The sequence below is a fragment of the Montipora foliosa genome, chromosome 3, assembly GCF_036669935.1.
Source record: "Montipora foliosa isolate CH-2021 chromosome 3, ASM3666993v2, whole genome shotgun sequence".
Taxonomy (NCBI): domain Eukaryota; kingdom Metazoa; phylum Cnidaria; class Anthozoa; order Scleractinia; family Acroporidae; genus Montipora; species Montipora foliosa.
The window spans coordinates 1,029,435-1,046,934 of NC_090871.1; the positions used below are offsets into that span (position 1 = coordinate 1,029,435).

The 17,500-nt window shown below is 39.4% G+C and overlaps 2 protein-coding genes across 3 annotated transcripts in view; both read right to left on the reverse strand.

The window, feature by feature from the left end:
- Positions 1–4,557, reverse strand: part of LOC137996405 (olfactomedin-like protein 2A) — a 12,377-nt gene extending 7,820 nt beyond the window's left edge. The window contains exons 1-4 of the mRNA XM_068841783.1: positions 4,495–4,557; positions 4,296–4,333; positions 3,683–3,759; positions 2,835–3,026 (exon numbers count right to left, since the gene is read on the reverse strand). Of these exons, the coding sequence (XP_068697884.1) occupies positions 2,835–3,026; positions 3,683–3,733 (243 nt within the window). The 5' untranslated portion in view covers positions 3,734–3,759; positions 4,296–4,333; positions 4,495–4,557. The remainder of the gene's footprint in view (positions 1–2,834; positions 3,027–3,682; positions 3,760–4,295; positions 4,334–4,494) is intronic.
- Positions 4,558–13,068: 8,511 nt separating this feature from the next.
- Positions 13,069–17,500, reverse strand: part of LOC137996407 (olfactomedin-like protein 2B) — a 9,085-nt gene continuing 4,653 nt past the window's right edge. Inside the window, exons 3-7 of one of the 2 annotated variants that reach the window (XM_068841784.1) lie at positions 16,852–16,962; positions 16,492–16,564; positions 15,527–15,791; positions 14,448–14,695; positions 13,069–13,518 (exon numbers count right to left, since the gene is read on the reverse strand). In XM_068841784.1, coding sequence (XP_068697885.1) covers positions 13,268–13,518; positions 14,448–14,695; positions 15,527–15,791; positions 16,492–16,564; positions 16,852–16,962 — 948 coding nt within the window. In that variant the 3' untranslated portion in view covers positions 13,069–13,267. The remainder of the gene's footprint in view (positions 13,519–14,447; positions 14,696–15,526; positions 15,792–16,491; positions 16,565–16,851; positions 16,963–17,500) is intronic. The other variant, XM_068841785.1, reaches the window with a different exon arrangement.

A 17,500-nucleotide genomic window follows, 5' to 3' on the forward strand; every position in this document is an offset into this window, starting at 1 on the left:
AGAAACTGGGGGAGACAGCTGGAGGAGAACTCTTCCTCGACAGGCTTACCGCTGGTTCAACTCATTGCATGTTAAGGAAAAAACCTGTTTTGATCGGTTTGGCGAGCCAAACAACGAGTTTCTTTGCTGGCTGGGAAAAAGTGACACAAAATCGGCTGGCTGGGAGTTTCCTAACAATCTAGCTGGGAGCTGGAAATCCTAGGAGTGCGGAACACCTTTTTTACCTGCAAAAGTCAAACTCAGGAAATGTTTTATTAGCGTTTTCTTGAAAGCTTTTTGTCCATTATCATGCATTTAGGAAATAGATTTCGTTGGGTGTCCCTGCTGTACTATGCGTTAAATCGACATGAAATCACCAAATTTAAGGTTTCACACAAATGTGAACCTTTCATTCTTTTATTTTTACTCTCAAACAGCTTGTACCAACTTACTTTTAGAATACTTCGCGAATGGAAAAATAGCCAAAGACTTGCCATAGTGCAAAGTTATATTTTGCACTGGTCAACGGTTTCGTCGTCGTCGCCGTGGTAGATCTTAAGTCCCCAAAGAAATGACAACGGCTACGGCAACGAAACCTTCGCTTCAAAATAAATTAGTACCGTCGTAAGGACTTCGCTACTACTCCATCTTCTTCATGCTGTACAATGTAAGTGAAAAATCCTGCAACTTTGGTTTTAATTGGGCACAGGAGCCTATTCATGCTCTCGATCAAGTTAGCGTGTAGACATGCTCAATTTTGAGGAAAATGTGGTAACATGATGGAGTCCACCCAAATCTCCTGGAAATAATGGAAACCAGGAGCTCATCAAGATGGGCTCCTGTGGAAGCTCATCTCAGGAGGAATGTTACTAAAAGTTGGAACGGGGAACGGGGAAACGGGAACGGGGAACCGGAGTCTGGGAACAAGTTTACAGCGGCAATCCGCACTAGAATTCAAAATGGCTGACGAAACCAAGTGAATTTAACAGATCTTACATAATAGCGATATTTCCTGTTTACAAACATTGACGCCACATTTCCTTTGATATTCAAATTTGCCAACCACGGAACAAAAGAAGTCATTGTTTTAACAGTCAATTAGATTCTGGTTGGCAAATTAATAACAATGGGTCGACGTCACGGCGGGAAGAATCTCTATACTGATATGAAAGCAAAGGTTTTGAGACTACGGCCGCTGTTTGCTGTTATTGGACTACTCGCTTTCATTATTATATTTATTGCCTTTTGGCTAAGACAAAACACCGTCGCTTATCCGGTGTGCAAAAATTTAAATATTTTGAGCAAGAGCCGATACAACGTAGATTTTATTTTAGTGGTGTACTATATTTTTGCTGGCCAAACCAGCCTTCTTCAGCTACAATGAGAGTTTACATTGGCTTGCTTCTATGTACATATGTATAGTAAATGGATGTTGACGTAATACTGGGAAAATGTGATAAAATATGGTAGTTACAACAAATTTGAATTCTAATACTGAGAGTAACGGAAAAATAACGGAAGTGACTGTAAATAATAAACTGAACCCAACTTCGTTGGGATTAATTGTCCTGCCTTTTGAAATTAAAAAAGGATCCCTGGCCTTACGGATCGAGTCTCTGTTGGAAAATATTTTTTCGATGGGAATTAATTGCATGTCCTTAGAAATGTTGTGGGGAGAGGAGAGGAAATGTTCTGCGACTGTAGTAGGTTTGGATTTGGTGTTAGCGTTATCTAAAGTACCGCGATGTTCGTTAAAACATAGTTAGTCCCCCTTCACTAACTATGGTTAAAACGGTCTTTTAAACGTCGTTTAGTTTCTCCTATGTATTGTAGATGGCATCTGTTACATTGAATCATGTAGATAAGGTTTTTAGTTTTGCAAGTTATGTGGAAATTAATGGAGCGTGTTTCGCCAGTAGAGAAGAAGGTGTAGTTGGCTAGTCCATGGAAAATGTAAGGACAGGTAGCGCAGTTTTTGCCACAGCGAAAGGACGGAATTAGAATAAGTTGCATTAGGGGACAGTTTAGCTAACAGTTTAGCTAACAGGTTACATTTTCCATGGACTAACCAACTACACCTTCTTTTTTACTGGCGAAGCACGCCACAAGGTAAGAAGTCGCTTCTATTCAATACTTCGCCTATATATTTTTCGGCTTCAAGATCAAGTACAGTTGTTTTCTCCAAAACGTTTTCACTGATTGCATCAGTTTGGGGAACCTGTGGTTTATCTTTTCAAGCGTTGTTTCACGTGTTTATTGTAAGGAGCCACTACGTTGAATAAACGAAATGTTTATTAGGGTTTCCTGGAAGACGAAGACTGCCTTATTTGATAATTCGACCCGCTACGTCCTCGCTGCTATCAGCCGATAATGGTTTATGATCACAAGCACTTAAAAACGCGAACTCTCAGTCTGCCAAAAGATGCAGATTTCAGAAGCACAAAAAAATGAAACGTCAAAACAAAGGTTGCAATCATTGCGTGAACGTCGACTTCGAATACTCACCCAGAAATACTTTGCCCAATGACTAAGCCCTTAGGCAATATTGCTATAAATGACAGCAAACAGTGGCCCTAGTCTCAAAAACTTTGCAATTGCCGTCATATCAAACAGTGATGCAAAGTAATTTGTGACGTCAACCCAGAATCGAACCCATTCCCCTTCATTGCTCGGTCATGTATCAAACGATGACCACTTTTTCCGTCTTTCAAAGCGAATAGAAATGTCAGCAAATACAGTAAAATACAATTGGGACAGTTTTAGAGGACAAGTTAAGTGCGGGAAAGGTTAGTACAAATGATGGGCACTTTAAACTCTAGTACCAATCGTTACGGCAAGTAATTTACTGTACATACATGTTTCTTTGCAAGCTCAAGAACAAGTTCATCCACCGTGTGCTCTGAAGGAATTTTATCCCCCGCTTGTACCCGCTTGGATAGCTGCTTACTTTTTACCGGAGAGGATCGCTTGTAATGAAGTATGTTATCCTCTGAAATGGATCTATTGGATTGAAGCTGATTCTCCACTGAATCAGAAAGCACCATTCCCTGAAAGATGGATTACAGAATGCCATTTATTCGTATTCATACCAATGCATTTCAAAATTAAATTATCCAAAAGTTTAAAAAATACTTAATTGTTGTTTCTTTTGAATTTTGCAGACGTCAAGAACCTTTCCTTGTCTTTGAATATGGGGCCAAGAATTGGAGTTTCGTTCAAGCCTGGGTTTTCCAAGGCTTTTTTGCAATTCCTTAGTAAACTGAGGAGATCTATCAGTCTGGACGCTGTTTCTCTCCTTCGAATTTCCCTCCTCCACCATTGGCTCCGGAGAAATTAAACATCCGGGCCGAGTCGTTGGAAGCTGGATATGTGTAAAACATCAAGGTAATTTACAAAAATAACCTGTATGAAATTAAATGAATTCATAGTTGACGTGCGGGTCAATAACGACTGAGATCACTTGTCTTGGTTTTCTTATTGCATGATACACATCTCAGTTTGTGATAATGAGAAGTTCTTATTTATAATCGTTCCATAATAACTTCAACACCATCAAAGTCAGCAGGTGAAATTAAGTCTGATGTAGATTTAGGATGATCTTAAGAACGTTTTCAGCCTCACGTCGCAAAAATACACTTTAATTAAGAACGTTCAGTCTCAGCTCCAAAATTAGACGTTCTTATAAAAAAAAGAGTGTAGATACCTCAACGATAGCACCTAAGAAGCAAACTAGCAACAAACAGCGGGGTATCATCTCGCTTGGGAAAGGATCGTCCAGATCTGTCAAAACAACACGCTTTATGAGACAAGCATAATAATTGTAGTTTGATAAATTTGATAATTTGCTAATATTTCCCTGGAACTCGACTCTCTTGAGTTACTGCTTCGCCCAATAAGAGCTGACGAAGAGAGTCAAATCAGCAAATCATAAAGTCAAGCAAATACATGCAAACAAATACAAGAGTCTTGAAGAGTCATGCATGACGAAAGGTCGCTACGAAAATACTACTTCATTTGCCGGCGGGACTCGGTCCGAGAACACACGGTTGTAAGGAAGAGAAGAAGAATACAGGCAGATTCGCAGGTTTTTTTTGTTTTGTTTCAGTGTTCAGCCTATAACAAAAATCGCCCCAGCGACGCGACATGAAGCCGGCACTAAGCCCAAGTAAACGAGAATGTGGCATATTAAACATCAAAACTATAGTTAAATTATTTTTGACTCTCTAAAACCTTACAATCGAAAAACTGTTGTTAGTACGTTTCTTATGCTGCTTCACTTTTACTCAATTGAAAACCGTTCTAATAGTGGAACTTACCAACCCGTAGACTTAAAACAGCTTTGAAATTTTAGCCTCTGTAAAGAGAAAGAAAAACTAGCTTCAATAATCAAGGACTGTTTTTTCATCTAGAAGACGGTTTAGACTGTTCTGAGGAGGTAAGAAGATATTGAGAAACATGACAAACGATAAGGGCACGTGAAAACCAACAAACAAGAAAACAGCAGACCCAACTTACCACGTGTGTTCCCAGTGCAAAATGAATCGGTCAGTAGACTATCATTGCTTTAAAAGCTTTATCGAGTGACCTGGTTTCAGCCGAGGGAGCAGTTTAAAGAGAGCGTGCATGAGAAAAAAAAAAAGGAAAGGAACTTTAATTGAGTGTCTAGTCGTTCTAGCGCTGGAGCGCTAATTGGGGACACTGTAAAGTGAAATTAACAATTAAAATCTTTTGCGTACTTTAAACTTTGCAGTTTTAGCGATGAGGAATTTTTTCCGTGTTTAACAACATAGACTTTTTTTAGATTTTTCTCCTGCGCTTGCTTCGTTGCCGTAGTTTGTTTTTCTCGGCACCTTGCTCATAATGTAGCAAATACATTTTTTTTTTGCCAGTTTTCTGCCTTGTCAGTAACTGCCCTAAGACATCAATTCAGGTCCTACTTGGCCGTTTTCTATATTAAAAGAAGTTAACTATGGTAAAAAGGTCAGCAATATTTAACTCGCCGGGATTAATTCGGGATAAATCATGGTTTTTTAGGGCCGTTTACCATAATAAATTTTACTTTAATCCTGGCTGTCGTCGTAGCTATATAGCGACAGTGATTAAAGGGGTCACTAACCGCTGTGTTTGCGATAGTAAAATTCCCTTAACCATGGTAACAATTGTGACCTAACCATATGCATTGTTGGGCGGTGGCTCTTCCTGAAATGGGGAAAAGTGGATTCAACAGATGCGAAAGCAATTGCAGAATTGACCCCATTTCAGGCATCATAATAGCGATGAACAATCATGGATTGTTTTCAAGTATTGTTTTGAGGCAAGGATACTTTTTCCGTGATGAATGCTATAATCTACACTTTGAGTGGCTTCTTTAGTCCACAAGAAGTCTCGATAGTGCTGAAATGTTTTGTCAGACAATTAGCAAGCACAAGTTAAATCTGAGTTAAAATTGCGTCATAAAGTGAAGAACGATGAACAGCGCCGTTGAAGCTCTCAATTTTGTCGACTGCTTCTGATGTGAGGCCAAAAGTCTTAGCTCAAGAATTTGACGAAATTGCAGTAGTTTAGTCACTTTCCATGTCACTTTGCAGTTTCATTTATCTATCATGATTCAAGCCGGAAAAAACCTGACTGCTCCAGAAGTGTTGAATCTATGACCTCCCGGACGCCTTTGTAACTAAACAATGAAATTACCGGCAAGAGACTCATGTAAGCTATAGGTCATCAAATTGATCACAACTCTAAAGGATACAGCTTTATTTCAATGACCAAAACGCGAAGAAATACGCTCCTTTCCTCGCTCCCAGCGCTAATAAGTAAAACTTTTGGGCAGTTGAGCCCGGTTCCCACTTGAGCGATAAGCACAAGCGTCAAGCACAAGGATGAGTTTTGCGACGTTCAGACAGTGTTTCAAACTTGGCATACGCAAGCGTAATAACGTCGGAGAAGATCTATAGTAAAATTCAAGATGGCGGGCAAATCGTCGTGCTTCTGCTTATGCTTAACTTACGCCGGTTCCCACTTGTGAAATAAGCACAAGCGTGAGATAAGCACAAGCACAAGGGAACCGAAAAATCCTTTCCTGGAGTGGATTTATCGGTTCCTTTGGTGCAGGTGCAACGTGATCCAAGTGAACATGGATCAGTGGCCCTTTTCCGGATCATCATCCCAAAGGAACGCACCCAAAGAGTATGGCCATTTCACATCTAAAACTGACTGTCATGATTTATTTGGCTACAGTATTGGTTTCATTTTTGTTTTTCATCAATTATTTGAAAACCGCTCAGAACGGTTAATGTTTGGGTTTTGTCATCGAGTAATATACATATCAGTTAATGAGGAAATAGAGTTAAATTAAGGATAAAACGATCTCTAATGTACAGAAAGTCTTTGAGGTCTTAAAATGTTCCTGAATTGTTGTACTTCAAGGTCCAGGATTCTTACGACATTGGTCATCTGATTTCCTTTTATATGAACATTCGATTTTGCTCACAGAAGGCATCATGCCACTTACAAATTGACTTCAAAAAGTAAAAGAACGTAGTTTAATCTCCAGTTTTAAACCTTTTAGCTTTCATAACCAGCCAGTTATTAGCCTTCAAAAACTGATAACCTCAACCTCGTCCCCAGGGCTTTTCTCCGCCCAACTCTCGGCATACTTCGTAAAATTTGCAAAGCATGATTGCTCAGAGATTATGTGGTATCAGTCGTGTTCAAAATTTCAGAGATGGCTCATTTATGCAATGCACTTTCACTATTCAGTACTTTATTTTTGGCTGGCTGATTAGGAAAAGAAAGCCTTGTACTAATGAGGCAAAACTTGTACAAAGATTCCCCTACTTTCACTATTCAGTACTTTATTTTTGGCTGCCTGATTAGGAAAAGAAAGCCTTGTACTAATGAGGCAAAACTTGTACAAAGATTCCCCTATAAAAGATCTCATTAAGATAAAAATAGTGTGCAATGAAATTTGAATGCACTTTGACTAATTAATCTTGTTCTATACAATGATGACGCAAAGAAGCCACACAAAAAAAGCCTGATAAGTGTTTTGAAACAATTGGTTCATGATTGAAGCACTTGGAAACTCAAGAATCTTGGTGTGTCTCGAGCAACACTCAGGAGGAACGTGCCCTTCAAACTTTCCGCGTATTTTGTAACTCGAAAAACACACGCAAACTCTGTCTCGATTGACTTGGTGTACACTTGTCCGTACATTCCAAAAACCAATTATAAGTACCCTGTACGTTGTTTATGATAAACATCTCCCTTTCGCTTACGTCAACAGACATGTTCCGCATTCCTTTGAGGCCACAGGCCATCAACACGGATTTGAAAGACCGTTCATTCTCTATTCCCCCCCCCCCCCCCTAAGAATTGCATAATCATTGTTTGCAATTTCTCCTGGGACATTAAGATGTCCCGAGAGAAGTAAAAAACACAGCCTATGGAAAAGTTTTGGGGAGTATAAACAAGGTGTCTTATGGGATTTGAGAAAGTAGAGAATACAGGAATCTAATGGCGCACAGCCGGAAAGGTAATCATTCATTACTCTCATAACAGTCACTATTTATTTATTTATTTATTTATTTATTTATTTATTTATTTGACTGTTAGAAAACAGTCCTAAGAAAATACGCGCGCTGATTGGTTAAAAATCGTCTTTCTATAACTCGATAGAGACACAGAACTAGCACGAGCTGTTGACGTAGTGATGGCGCGAGCAAAGAGAATTTACATTTTGATAATTAGAGTAAACAAGTTGTTTTCCTTTTTCTCGTCGCGTTGTTTTCTAAAAGAAATAGAAAACATGTACTCCGTGTTTCTATCGAGTTATAGAAATACTCATAAAAGTTTGAGAGAACTCGAAAAAGCTGTGGAAACACTCGCCTGCGGCTCGTGTTCCCAGAGCATTTCTCGTTCTCCCAAACTTTCACTCGTGTTTCTATAACTCGATAGAAACACGGTACATGTTTTCTATTTCTTAAATGTTGAACGATGTTGACTGATGGGGTGGGAGAACGGTTGCAACACATCGTCAACATTTGATTCAACAGAAAAGCTTCACGAGAGGCCTTGTATTCCGGCCCGGTAGGCTGCAGCCGTGGTTGTTTTCATGGATACAGACATGGATACGTCATTGAGAGAAGTAGGGGGGAAAAGGCTTCATCAACTTCATTCAATATTCGCGATCATGATAAAAAAAGAAATGCTGAATGATTGTTGAAACAAAGTTTAAACGCTTTTAAGGCGGCTCAAACCAACTTCAACACTTTCAAGAGACGTTGTTATTAGAAGGATTGACACTACAACACTTTATCACGAAACAGCAACGTTATGGTACCATGTGAAACATCAATTATTGCTGAACAAGATGCAGTCATTTTTGTAACGTGACAAGTTACCATGGCAACAGGAAAGTCTTCCAAAAACACCCTATATTTTGGCTTTATTTGCTCATATCTGAAAAACTAACTCGGTGACCCCTATTTTTTATGCCACAAAAGTGGTCAGAAGGCCAACTCTCTGCTAAGTTTTAAAAAATTCTGTAGAGCAGATTCAGACCTACCTTAGCTTTTCAATCATTTAAGGTGGCTCTGATACCACGCCACAGAATTCTTTTAACTTTGCAGAAAGTTTCATTCTGGCATGCTACTTACATTTCAGAAATAAAAAAAAGGGCTCACCGAGTTCGTTTTGAGATATGAGCAGCTAAAGCCAAAATATGGGGTGTTTTTGCAGGGCTTTCCTGTTGCCACGGTAACTTTTTACGTCACAAAAATGACGGGATCTTTTTACAGCAATAATTGGTGTTTGATATGGTACCATAACATCGCTGTTAAAAGTGATTATGTTTTGTACATGTAGTGTCAATCCGTCTAATAAGAACGTTTCTTTCAAGTGTTGAAACTGGTTTGAGCCACCTTAAATTCATTCAACATCGATTCAACATGTTCCAACACGGTTGGAGGGGTGGGGTGGGGGGGGGGGGATGTTGGTGGCAATCGGTTTCAACATCAGTGTTCAACAAAATCGAACAGAAGTTGAAACAAATGTTGAAGCGGTTTGCCCGGGCCTTTCGAGTCTTCATTTTGGCCCAACAAGCGACATGGAATCAGTTTCGTTTTGGATTTTAAAAAATCCGAGATTGCTGAGTATTAAAATGTTCGGATGTCGAGGGAGCGCGTGTTATAGCGATAGCTACTAGTACTAGAAATGCGAGAAAATAGGTTCAAAATATTTCCTTAGATTTTGACGGATATATATTTGAATGTTAAGCCCTCATCCTTTTCATGTGGTACGCAACAAGGTGTTAAAAACGCAACATGCTCATGCGCATGCGTTGCTAATGAAAGGCAGAATTGATAGCAAATATCTTTATTTTACAGTCAAAAATTATCGATTTTTTTGTTCAAACTTATGGTTGGGATCAGGGAGGTTATCCTAAATAGCCTTACTCTCCGTTTCCTCATTTAATTTTGGTTCATGTTTGTTTGTTTGTTTGCCCGTTCAAAGCACTTGTAAAGAAAAAAACAATAATCCGGCTCCTCTAAGGGTGGCAATTCATTATCGTAAACATAATTGTGTAAGCAAGAACCAGCGTAAATAAACTAGATACGACCGATTTGAGGCTGATGTAGGGGTGGTGTGAGTGTGTTTTGTTGGAACCAGGAACCAAGAGTGAATTAGATAAGAGTGTTGTTATGGCCTGGGTGGGATGCCCAGGACAGTCACAAATGAGTCTATTTTTAGAATACCCGTTCCCGCGAAAATCAGTTGTCATGTCCCTGAAAAATAAAAACATGGAAGAAGCAGTCACGCGTGACACGGCTTCTTCTGATTGGTTAAAATTAGCGGCACTTTGTTTGTTTCCCGCGTTAAGTGCATCTATAAATCAATCCATTTGCGACTGTGATGGGGCAAGACAGCAAAGTAATAAATCAACACTCGCATCTAATTCACTCTTGAAGGAACCCATGACTAGGAGCGTAAAAGTTCATTGTATTTGTGGAACGGCGTTTTCATTGACTTTCCCGCGAAACCGGACCTTTCCAGCTAATCACAAGTCTTGCATGAGAAATTAATACCCATGGGATTGAAAATGGTCACTCGTGCAAGTCAACAACTCATCTAGAAATAGCATGATCTGTGAAAATGCCGTTATGTAGACCTCAAGGGCGGACCCAGGATTTTTCTTAGGAGGAAGTGCACCACTAAGGAATGCCATAGCTGACTGGTGACGGTTTTTTTTTTGCTTTTTTTCTTTTTACAGAATACCAGTTCTCTTAGAAAGCCTCTCAGGTCATCTCAAGGAGGAGGGAGCTCTTAGGACCTAGTATTGGAGTTGAAGGCTCTCCTGGTTATGGGCTTCTGGTTAAACCCTTAAACTAAACATAAAAACGGTTTCACAAAAAAAATTAATTTGACAAGCACCGCTTACATAAGCTTACTTCTTGTTTGGGATAGCACAAATCCGAGAATTTCAAAAGATATTAGAAACGCTCAAAATTTACATTTACAACATTTCGGGGCATTTTCCAAGAACCACCTTTTTTATTTAGCAAAGCCAGTTTCTGAATTGTCAAAATCACTTAGTTTCATTCCATAGTCGTTCCTTTAGATGATCCATCACAGATGATCAAAGAACTGGGTCGATTTCGGACTCGTTGAAGTATTTTTTCTTAGTGTTTGGTAGTTGAGCTGGAAGGTTGGAGTTTGAGGCGTTAAGTTCGTTATTGAAAAGACCAAACCATTTGACGAAGGGTCGTCTTCATGTGTTTGAAGATTGTCAAGCATTTTTATTTCAAGTGTAATCATTTTAAGATCGCTTCTCAAGGGAGTGGAATTGTCTTTACGTATCTTGTGGTCCTCCTTGTGGTTGTTATTCAGCCGCAGGAACGTCATAAAAAAGGTTTTTGGGGGAAGAGTGCACAAGAAGCAATAAAGAAAGGGTCGGAACAGATCAAACCGCTGACATCATCGTATTTTTGTTCAAGGTACTTTAGTTACAGGCTTTAGCTTTAAATAACAGTCCCCATTCACGTGCGACTATTTTTTGTTTGTTGGGGAGTATTTTCTTTTTTATTGTACTCTCGTTTTCAAAAGAGGATTTTCCAAGCTAGGAAACCATGGCATCGGAATAAGACTAAGTGATTTAGACAATGCACGAAACTGGCTTTGCTAAATAACAAAGGTGGTTCAGGGGAAATGCCCTAAAGGACATTTTGAACGGTAAATGTTGAAAATGTAAATTTCCAGCGTTTCCAGTATCTTTGAAATTCTTGGTTTTGTGCTACAGTAAACACCCGCATATAAGAACCTAGATCTTTCCAAGTTAGGCTAAATAGGTTCTTATAAAATGGTACTTACAGTAGTTTTACTGAATTTAGGCTATCTAGGTTCTTAAATTGGTTCTTATTTCCAGAAGAAATCTACTCTATGACAAGACTTTTTCCAGAAACCATTGGTATTACTGATTTCCTCTGATGAGAACGCTGATACCTTTGTATTTCATAACCATGAAAAATAAGTCTTGAACAAGATCTGAGCAATTTAAAGTGCAATTTGTTCTGGTCGCCTTAAATTTCAGGGTCCTTTTTCTAACATAGGAACCTGTTTAATGTTTCAGCCTGACCTGTTTCTTATGTGAGGGGGGGTCTAAAATCAAATTTTTAGGCTGACAGATTCCTAAATTCTAGTTTCTTATATGCGGGTGCTTACTGTATTTCAAACTAGGAGTATCCTATCCTAGGAAAAAACTAGGGTATAGCTGACATTTCTGAACCAGCAATCACTTTGTGTCGGGTTTTAAACCACTCATCTCTGCGCCGTTTCCAACTCGACTGTACTGGTGAGAAGTCTGTCTTTTTGTATTTCCTCAGTAAAAAAAAAAGGCGCCCCACCATACTCCTCACTTGCATAAGAGTGTAAAAGCCATAAATCTCACGGGCAGAAAAATTTAATCAGCAAACAGCCACCTTTTTTTTGGACAGGGATAAAGGAGGTATAGAACGATTACTGTTTTAAATTGTATACAACTATTTTGAGAAACGTTGTCGGAAAAAGTGCACGCGACAATCCTGAAAGGTATTGTGGGTGATTTTAAGTGCACTGTTTTTCAAAGAAATTTAAAAGAATCGTACGGGAGGCCACTGATATATGCTTGCGAGTGCTGAAGGAAAGTAACAAAAGTAGGTTCGACAGCTACAGTCGTTAGCAACAGTGTATTGATCATATCCCATATTACCTTTCGGGATTGTCGCGTGCACTTTATTCTTGACAAACTTTCTCGAAATAGCTGTAGTCGGAGTCACGAATCAGTTGACTTTTGACATTGTGATGAAAGCTTGGAATTTCAATATGACAAAAGTCAACGTATTTGTAACTCCTACTGTACCAGTCAGGGTTCATTGGTGATGGGAGGCTCCAAATAATTTCTCTTCTGCGCCAAACCTGTACCACAGCCAAAACCAGACCGAAAAGTGCAAATATATGGCACGAGGAAGGCGTACCCTTAGTAGTGCATTTTCTGTACGCAGTACAACACTCTATACGGGATTGCAACTAGAGATGTACAAGGTGTAACGCGCACGTGGGAAGGATAGAAAATTAGCTGCTTGACGACGGGCGAAAGGACAAGAGTCCTAGGTGAAGAGACCTAGAAAGGAATCGAATCTACGACCTCCATAACATCGGTCTGATGCCATATTCATTGCATGAGCCACTAGGATTCCTGGGAGCTACAATACTCGTCACCTTTGTTGAAACACTCATCCTCGTTTTCCTCCTCCTTCCATGTTGATTTTATGACTTCTGGCAGTTGCCCGAAAAAAATCAAATCTCACACAACTTTGACGTCGGGATAAGCTGCGATCAACACGATGATTTTAGACCATTCGATGATTCTAGACCATTCGCTAGTGTTCCAACGAAATGTGTCCGGTATTGTGGGTCTTCTTATCTAGTCCTGAACTATAGGACTCTGATTTTTCAGTTGTCCATTTACCCGTCACCAAGAAACTGGTTTCCTACTCTGGGGGATTTACCAATTGGGACATGTAAAACCGCAATTCATTACCCTAAGCGTGTTTTCACTTTCTTTTTTCTTCGCTTTTAATGGTCAAAGTACAAAGCACCCGTTTACAAGTTATAACACTAAACCAAAACAGCAGTCTCTGAAAAACTGCAATGTGTGTTGACTATGTTTTGTCAGGCATCTACTACAAAAACAGCACCAAAGCGTTCGTGATCAGCATATTAATTCCCATCACCAACTGATTGATAATTTCATTCAATCCTCAAAAGTAATGGGATAAGTGACAAGACGTTTGTTATCCCAAGCGTACAGCACTTTCTCCCTTGGATTGTAATCCACCATGGAATTGTAGCCATACTGGTTGGTGAACTTTATGTTGGGGTTCCACTGTTTTCCTGTCTTCGTGTCGTAAGCGAAGTTGATTGTGGTGGATCGGCTGTTGTAGCTGTCAATGGTGTAAACCACTCCACAAGCAACAAAGGCATTCCCCATCGAAGTCATCCTTTCTATCGTAAATAATTGAAAAAAAAAAGCCAGAAATTCTTCTCTGTCGTCCTAAGACGACACAGCGCGATCGTTTCTCATAAGAAAGTTTTCGTTTGAGAAAAAAATGTTGATTCATCGCGGAAAAAAACTTGAAGAAACGTGATCTTTTGCTCACAAACTACTTTGAGAAATCACAAGTTTGTGCCAAGATACGCTTTGATTTTTTTTCTCAGCATCGTGGCTTAGGAGAAGAATATAGAACAAACTTTGTTTCTTTAATGTTTAGGAGTTTTTCTCTGTCCTTGTGTGGGCCCATTTCCATCAGTAGGGCTAACGCTCACATGGTTGATATGGGATAAAAATCTAGCACTTCACATTACACTCTATTCAGTTAACTTTGTTTCTTTAATCTATGTTTGATGATATGATGTAAGATTGCATTTATTGTCACAGGATCGTTCGCCCCTAATTTGAAAAAATAGAGCTTTTCATATTGTTGAAAATTACCATTAAACAACAGAACTCAAAGCTTCGTGACAAAACAACATCGGTGGACCATAGATAGCTGCGTAGCTGGCGGTAGTGTTGGCGCGTAGAATGAGGAGGGGCGCTGTGAACCCTCCCCATTCTCTGCGCGGCTTTGCCGCTCGTCAATTTGCCTCTCTCGCCAACTACGCAGACTAGACCATACATAAACGCACAGTTTTCAAAAATCCCAATTACAATCCATTTCAATATTCTTGAATTTTACCCATCCCTGTCTCCTTTTGTATTTGCTGTTTCATTCAAATCTTCCATCAATGTTTTAGAAGTTATTTTCACGTTTCGCTTGATTTGGCTGCCAGTCGTCGAATTTAGCAAAATCAGTTTCATGACAACGCCTCTTGAAGGTTCGGACTACCGAATTATCCTGTATTCAGGATTGCTATTCAGAAAAATGTGGTTATACCTGTGCGTAAGGACCAGGCATGTGTTCGGGCGTTCTTGACCACATCAACGTTATACGCTACCAGAGGATAACTGCTGCTACTGGTGCCATAAAGCACCCACAATCCTTGTTCATCCACTGCCAGGTCCATTCCAGAGTATCCACCCCATTGGTAATAGGCCTTCCTTGTATAGTAGCCGCTCACACTTATTTGAGCCTCCGCTCGCTCTGTATGTAGATTGTACTTGCAAATGTAGTAGGAACCTGCTCTAGGGTTTTTAAAAGAAATCATTTCAAATTTGACAATACTTAAAGGGATGATATTTTTTTCAATGTTGACTCGGGGATAGTCGGAAAAAATACGAATGCTGCTTTGCAGGAGTCCGAGTACTAGTTCCGATGCTCAATCTTCCACTGAGCTTCAGGAGAATCATGGGAACTCGCCGGGCTATAAACTAGGTTCATGTGACAATTGTCCTGTTATACTGCTAGGATATGAATCAGGTGTCAAAATGGAGCATTCTTTTATTTAATTAATGGTTAGCTTAGTTGTAGAGCATCCGACTTATAATTGGAAGGCCTTGGACTCGACTCGTGTAAACCAGCAATCGGATTTTTTTCCAACTATCCCCGAATCATCATTAAAAAAAAATCATTTCTTTCTCCATTTCACCTACCGCGCCTACCAATTTCCATCTCAGTCATTCGTTTATAAATTAACAATACTTGTTTGCATCTTAGGTTCGACTCGTGTAAAGCAGCACTCGAATTTTTTCCGACTATCACCCGAGTCATCATTGAAAAAATATATCATTTCTTCATTTCACCTACCGGTACCGCGGTTACCAATTTCCATCTTAGTCACTCATTTATAAATTAACAATACTTGTTTGCATGAAAAGGTTTGGCCATTTCCGGGTTCACCTCCAGCTTCAATTTCGATTTTTTTTTTTTAATGGTAAAACTCTTCTCTGTACGAATTTGTATATTTCTGAAAATCCAACCAAGATATGGCAAACTTAAAAAAAATTATCTTTTATTTTCTTTTGGCACGATTTCCTGTTGTCATTTCGCTGAACAAACGAACATAAATTGTTTACCTGTTGTAGTAGAGGTATGGTCCATACACCACAGCACCTGTTCCGTCCCAGCTGTAAGGCAGTGTGTACTTCTTATGCACCAAACCAGCTTTAAACTTGTCCATGTTTTCATATTCTTCAAGCACATTTCCAGAATAATACTCCATCACAAATATAGTCTCAGCTCCCATGGTTCCAAGCGGGTCTTTCATCCAGGCTCCCTGAGTATAATATCTTGCGTTGTGGGTCACAGGTTTACCAATCGACTTAATGTAAGAACAATTGTCTGGAACAAATTTTTGAAAAGTTAACCTTATTTTGTACTGAGCGTAAACAACTGCATACCCCCCTCCCCCCATGTTTAAGGATTCTTATCTGTATTTAAGAATGAAAAGGCTGAAGACTGTGGGTTAAATTAATATAATAAGACAATTTAGTTTGAAGCAGATCCTTGGCCGAGTTGTTTAGCACCAGTTAATACTCAGCACTTAGGCGATTTACATACCATGGAAACCTATTAATTAGGTCACACTTAATCATGGACTAGACTAGCGATATACCAAGCTTAACAACATGTCGGGAAAAGAAAAGCCATTTGTTCAACTATGATCTGTTAGAGACGTGGTTTGACGCAACATGGTGGCAGGTTAAATATAAAACAACCTTAGAATCCAGGAACAGGTTTTTACGACAGGAAAAAATGACGTCTCACTTCTGAAGATACAGAGAGATTTATGCCCTCACTCCCCCCTCCCCCTCTTAACCCGGAAAGACTACGTCAGGAAACACAACTTGCGTGCCTTGTTGTTTATTTATTATTTACTATTTTATATTTATTTTTCTAACAGTCTACTATCGGCAAGATAGTAAAAAAGTAGAGAAAAGGGATGACTACAAACAAAAGAAGGAGATTGTAAAATTATTTTCATCAGTTAAAGAGAATCAAAGATTATATCATCGGTTAAGCACAAAACAAGTAAACAAACCTCTCTGAAGAATATAGATACTCTCCTTCGCTTTCTGTAAGTCGTGCTGCTCCGCAATAATCATCCTTAATAACTAACAATGTAAAATAATTAAATAATTAATTAACTTAAGGAAGGAAACTTCTCTGTAAAAAATGGCCAAAGGATGTAAAAAAACTTGTTGCAGTTTTGTTGCCACTGTAATATAGCAAGTTCAAAGAATACTGCTATAGTAAAATTAAAAATTTATACTTTGATTGATCTCTAGGATTGTTAATGGATAATTTTATCTAGTGATCAACCAAACAGCTTCTAATCTTAATGTCTCTTTTACTCATCCACTGGATCGAGTCAGTCAAACTTATTTTGAAAAATGCTTACGTGTTTCTTTGCCAGCTCAAGAGCAAGATCTTTAATGGACAGCTTTGAAGAGTGAAGAGATCGCTTACTGGCCATGGGCAGCTTGACGGACGAAGAGACAAGTGCGTCAAACTACAAAGATATTTCCAGACAAAACAAATGTTAGTGTTGGGATCAATATTCACGTGGAATTTATCATATTTCTAAGGGTGGGGTAACCTCGTTCCTGGGGCATTTCTCTTCCCAACTCTCAGGGGAGAAACAGGACCGAAGTTTAAGGGTAGTTAAGTCTCTTCTCTGAATTGTTGATTATCGATTATCGTTAATTCCTAATTACCTCTGAATTTGCTCTTACCGTTAGTTTAGAAGACTGAAAGTTTGATATGGACTATGGGAAATGGTCATATTTGTTTGAAAAGATAACCCCAGTGTATGGACATAGAACTCGAACCTGGGAACATTTGATGATTAACCCATCACAGGAGCAGTCGTGGCTCAGTTGGCTAGTGCGCAGCTTTCGGAGCGAGAGGTCCCCGGTTCGATCCTCGGTGACTTAAACGTCTGTTTCGACTTTCCTCTGATCCGTGTAGCTATAGCTTTAAATACCCGTAAAACGGAGCACTGACAGAGGGAGGGGGGTAAAGGGCGCACCGTCGGCTTCCATTGATAC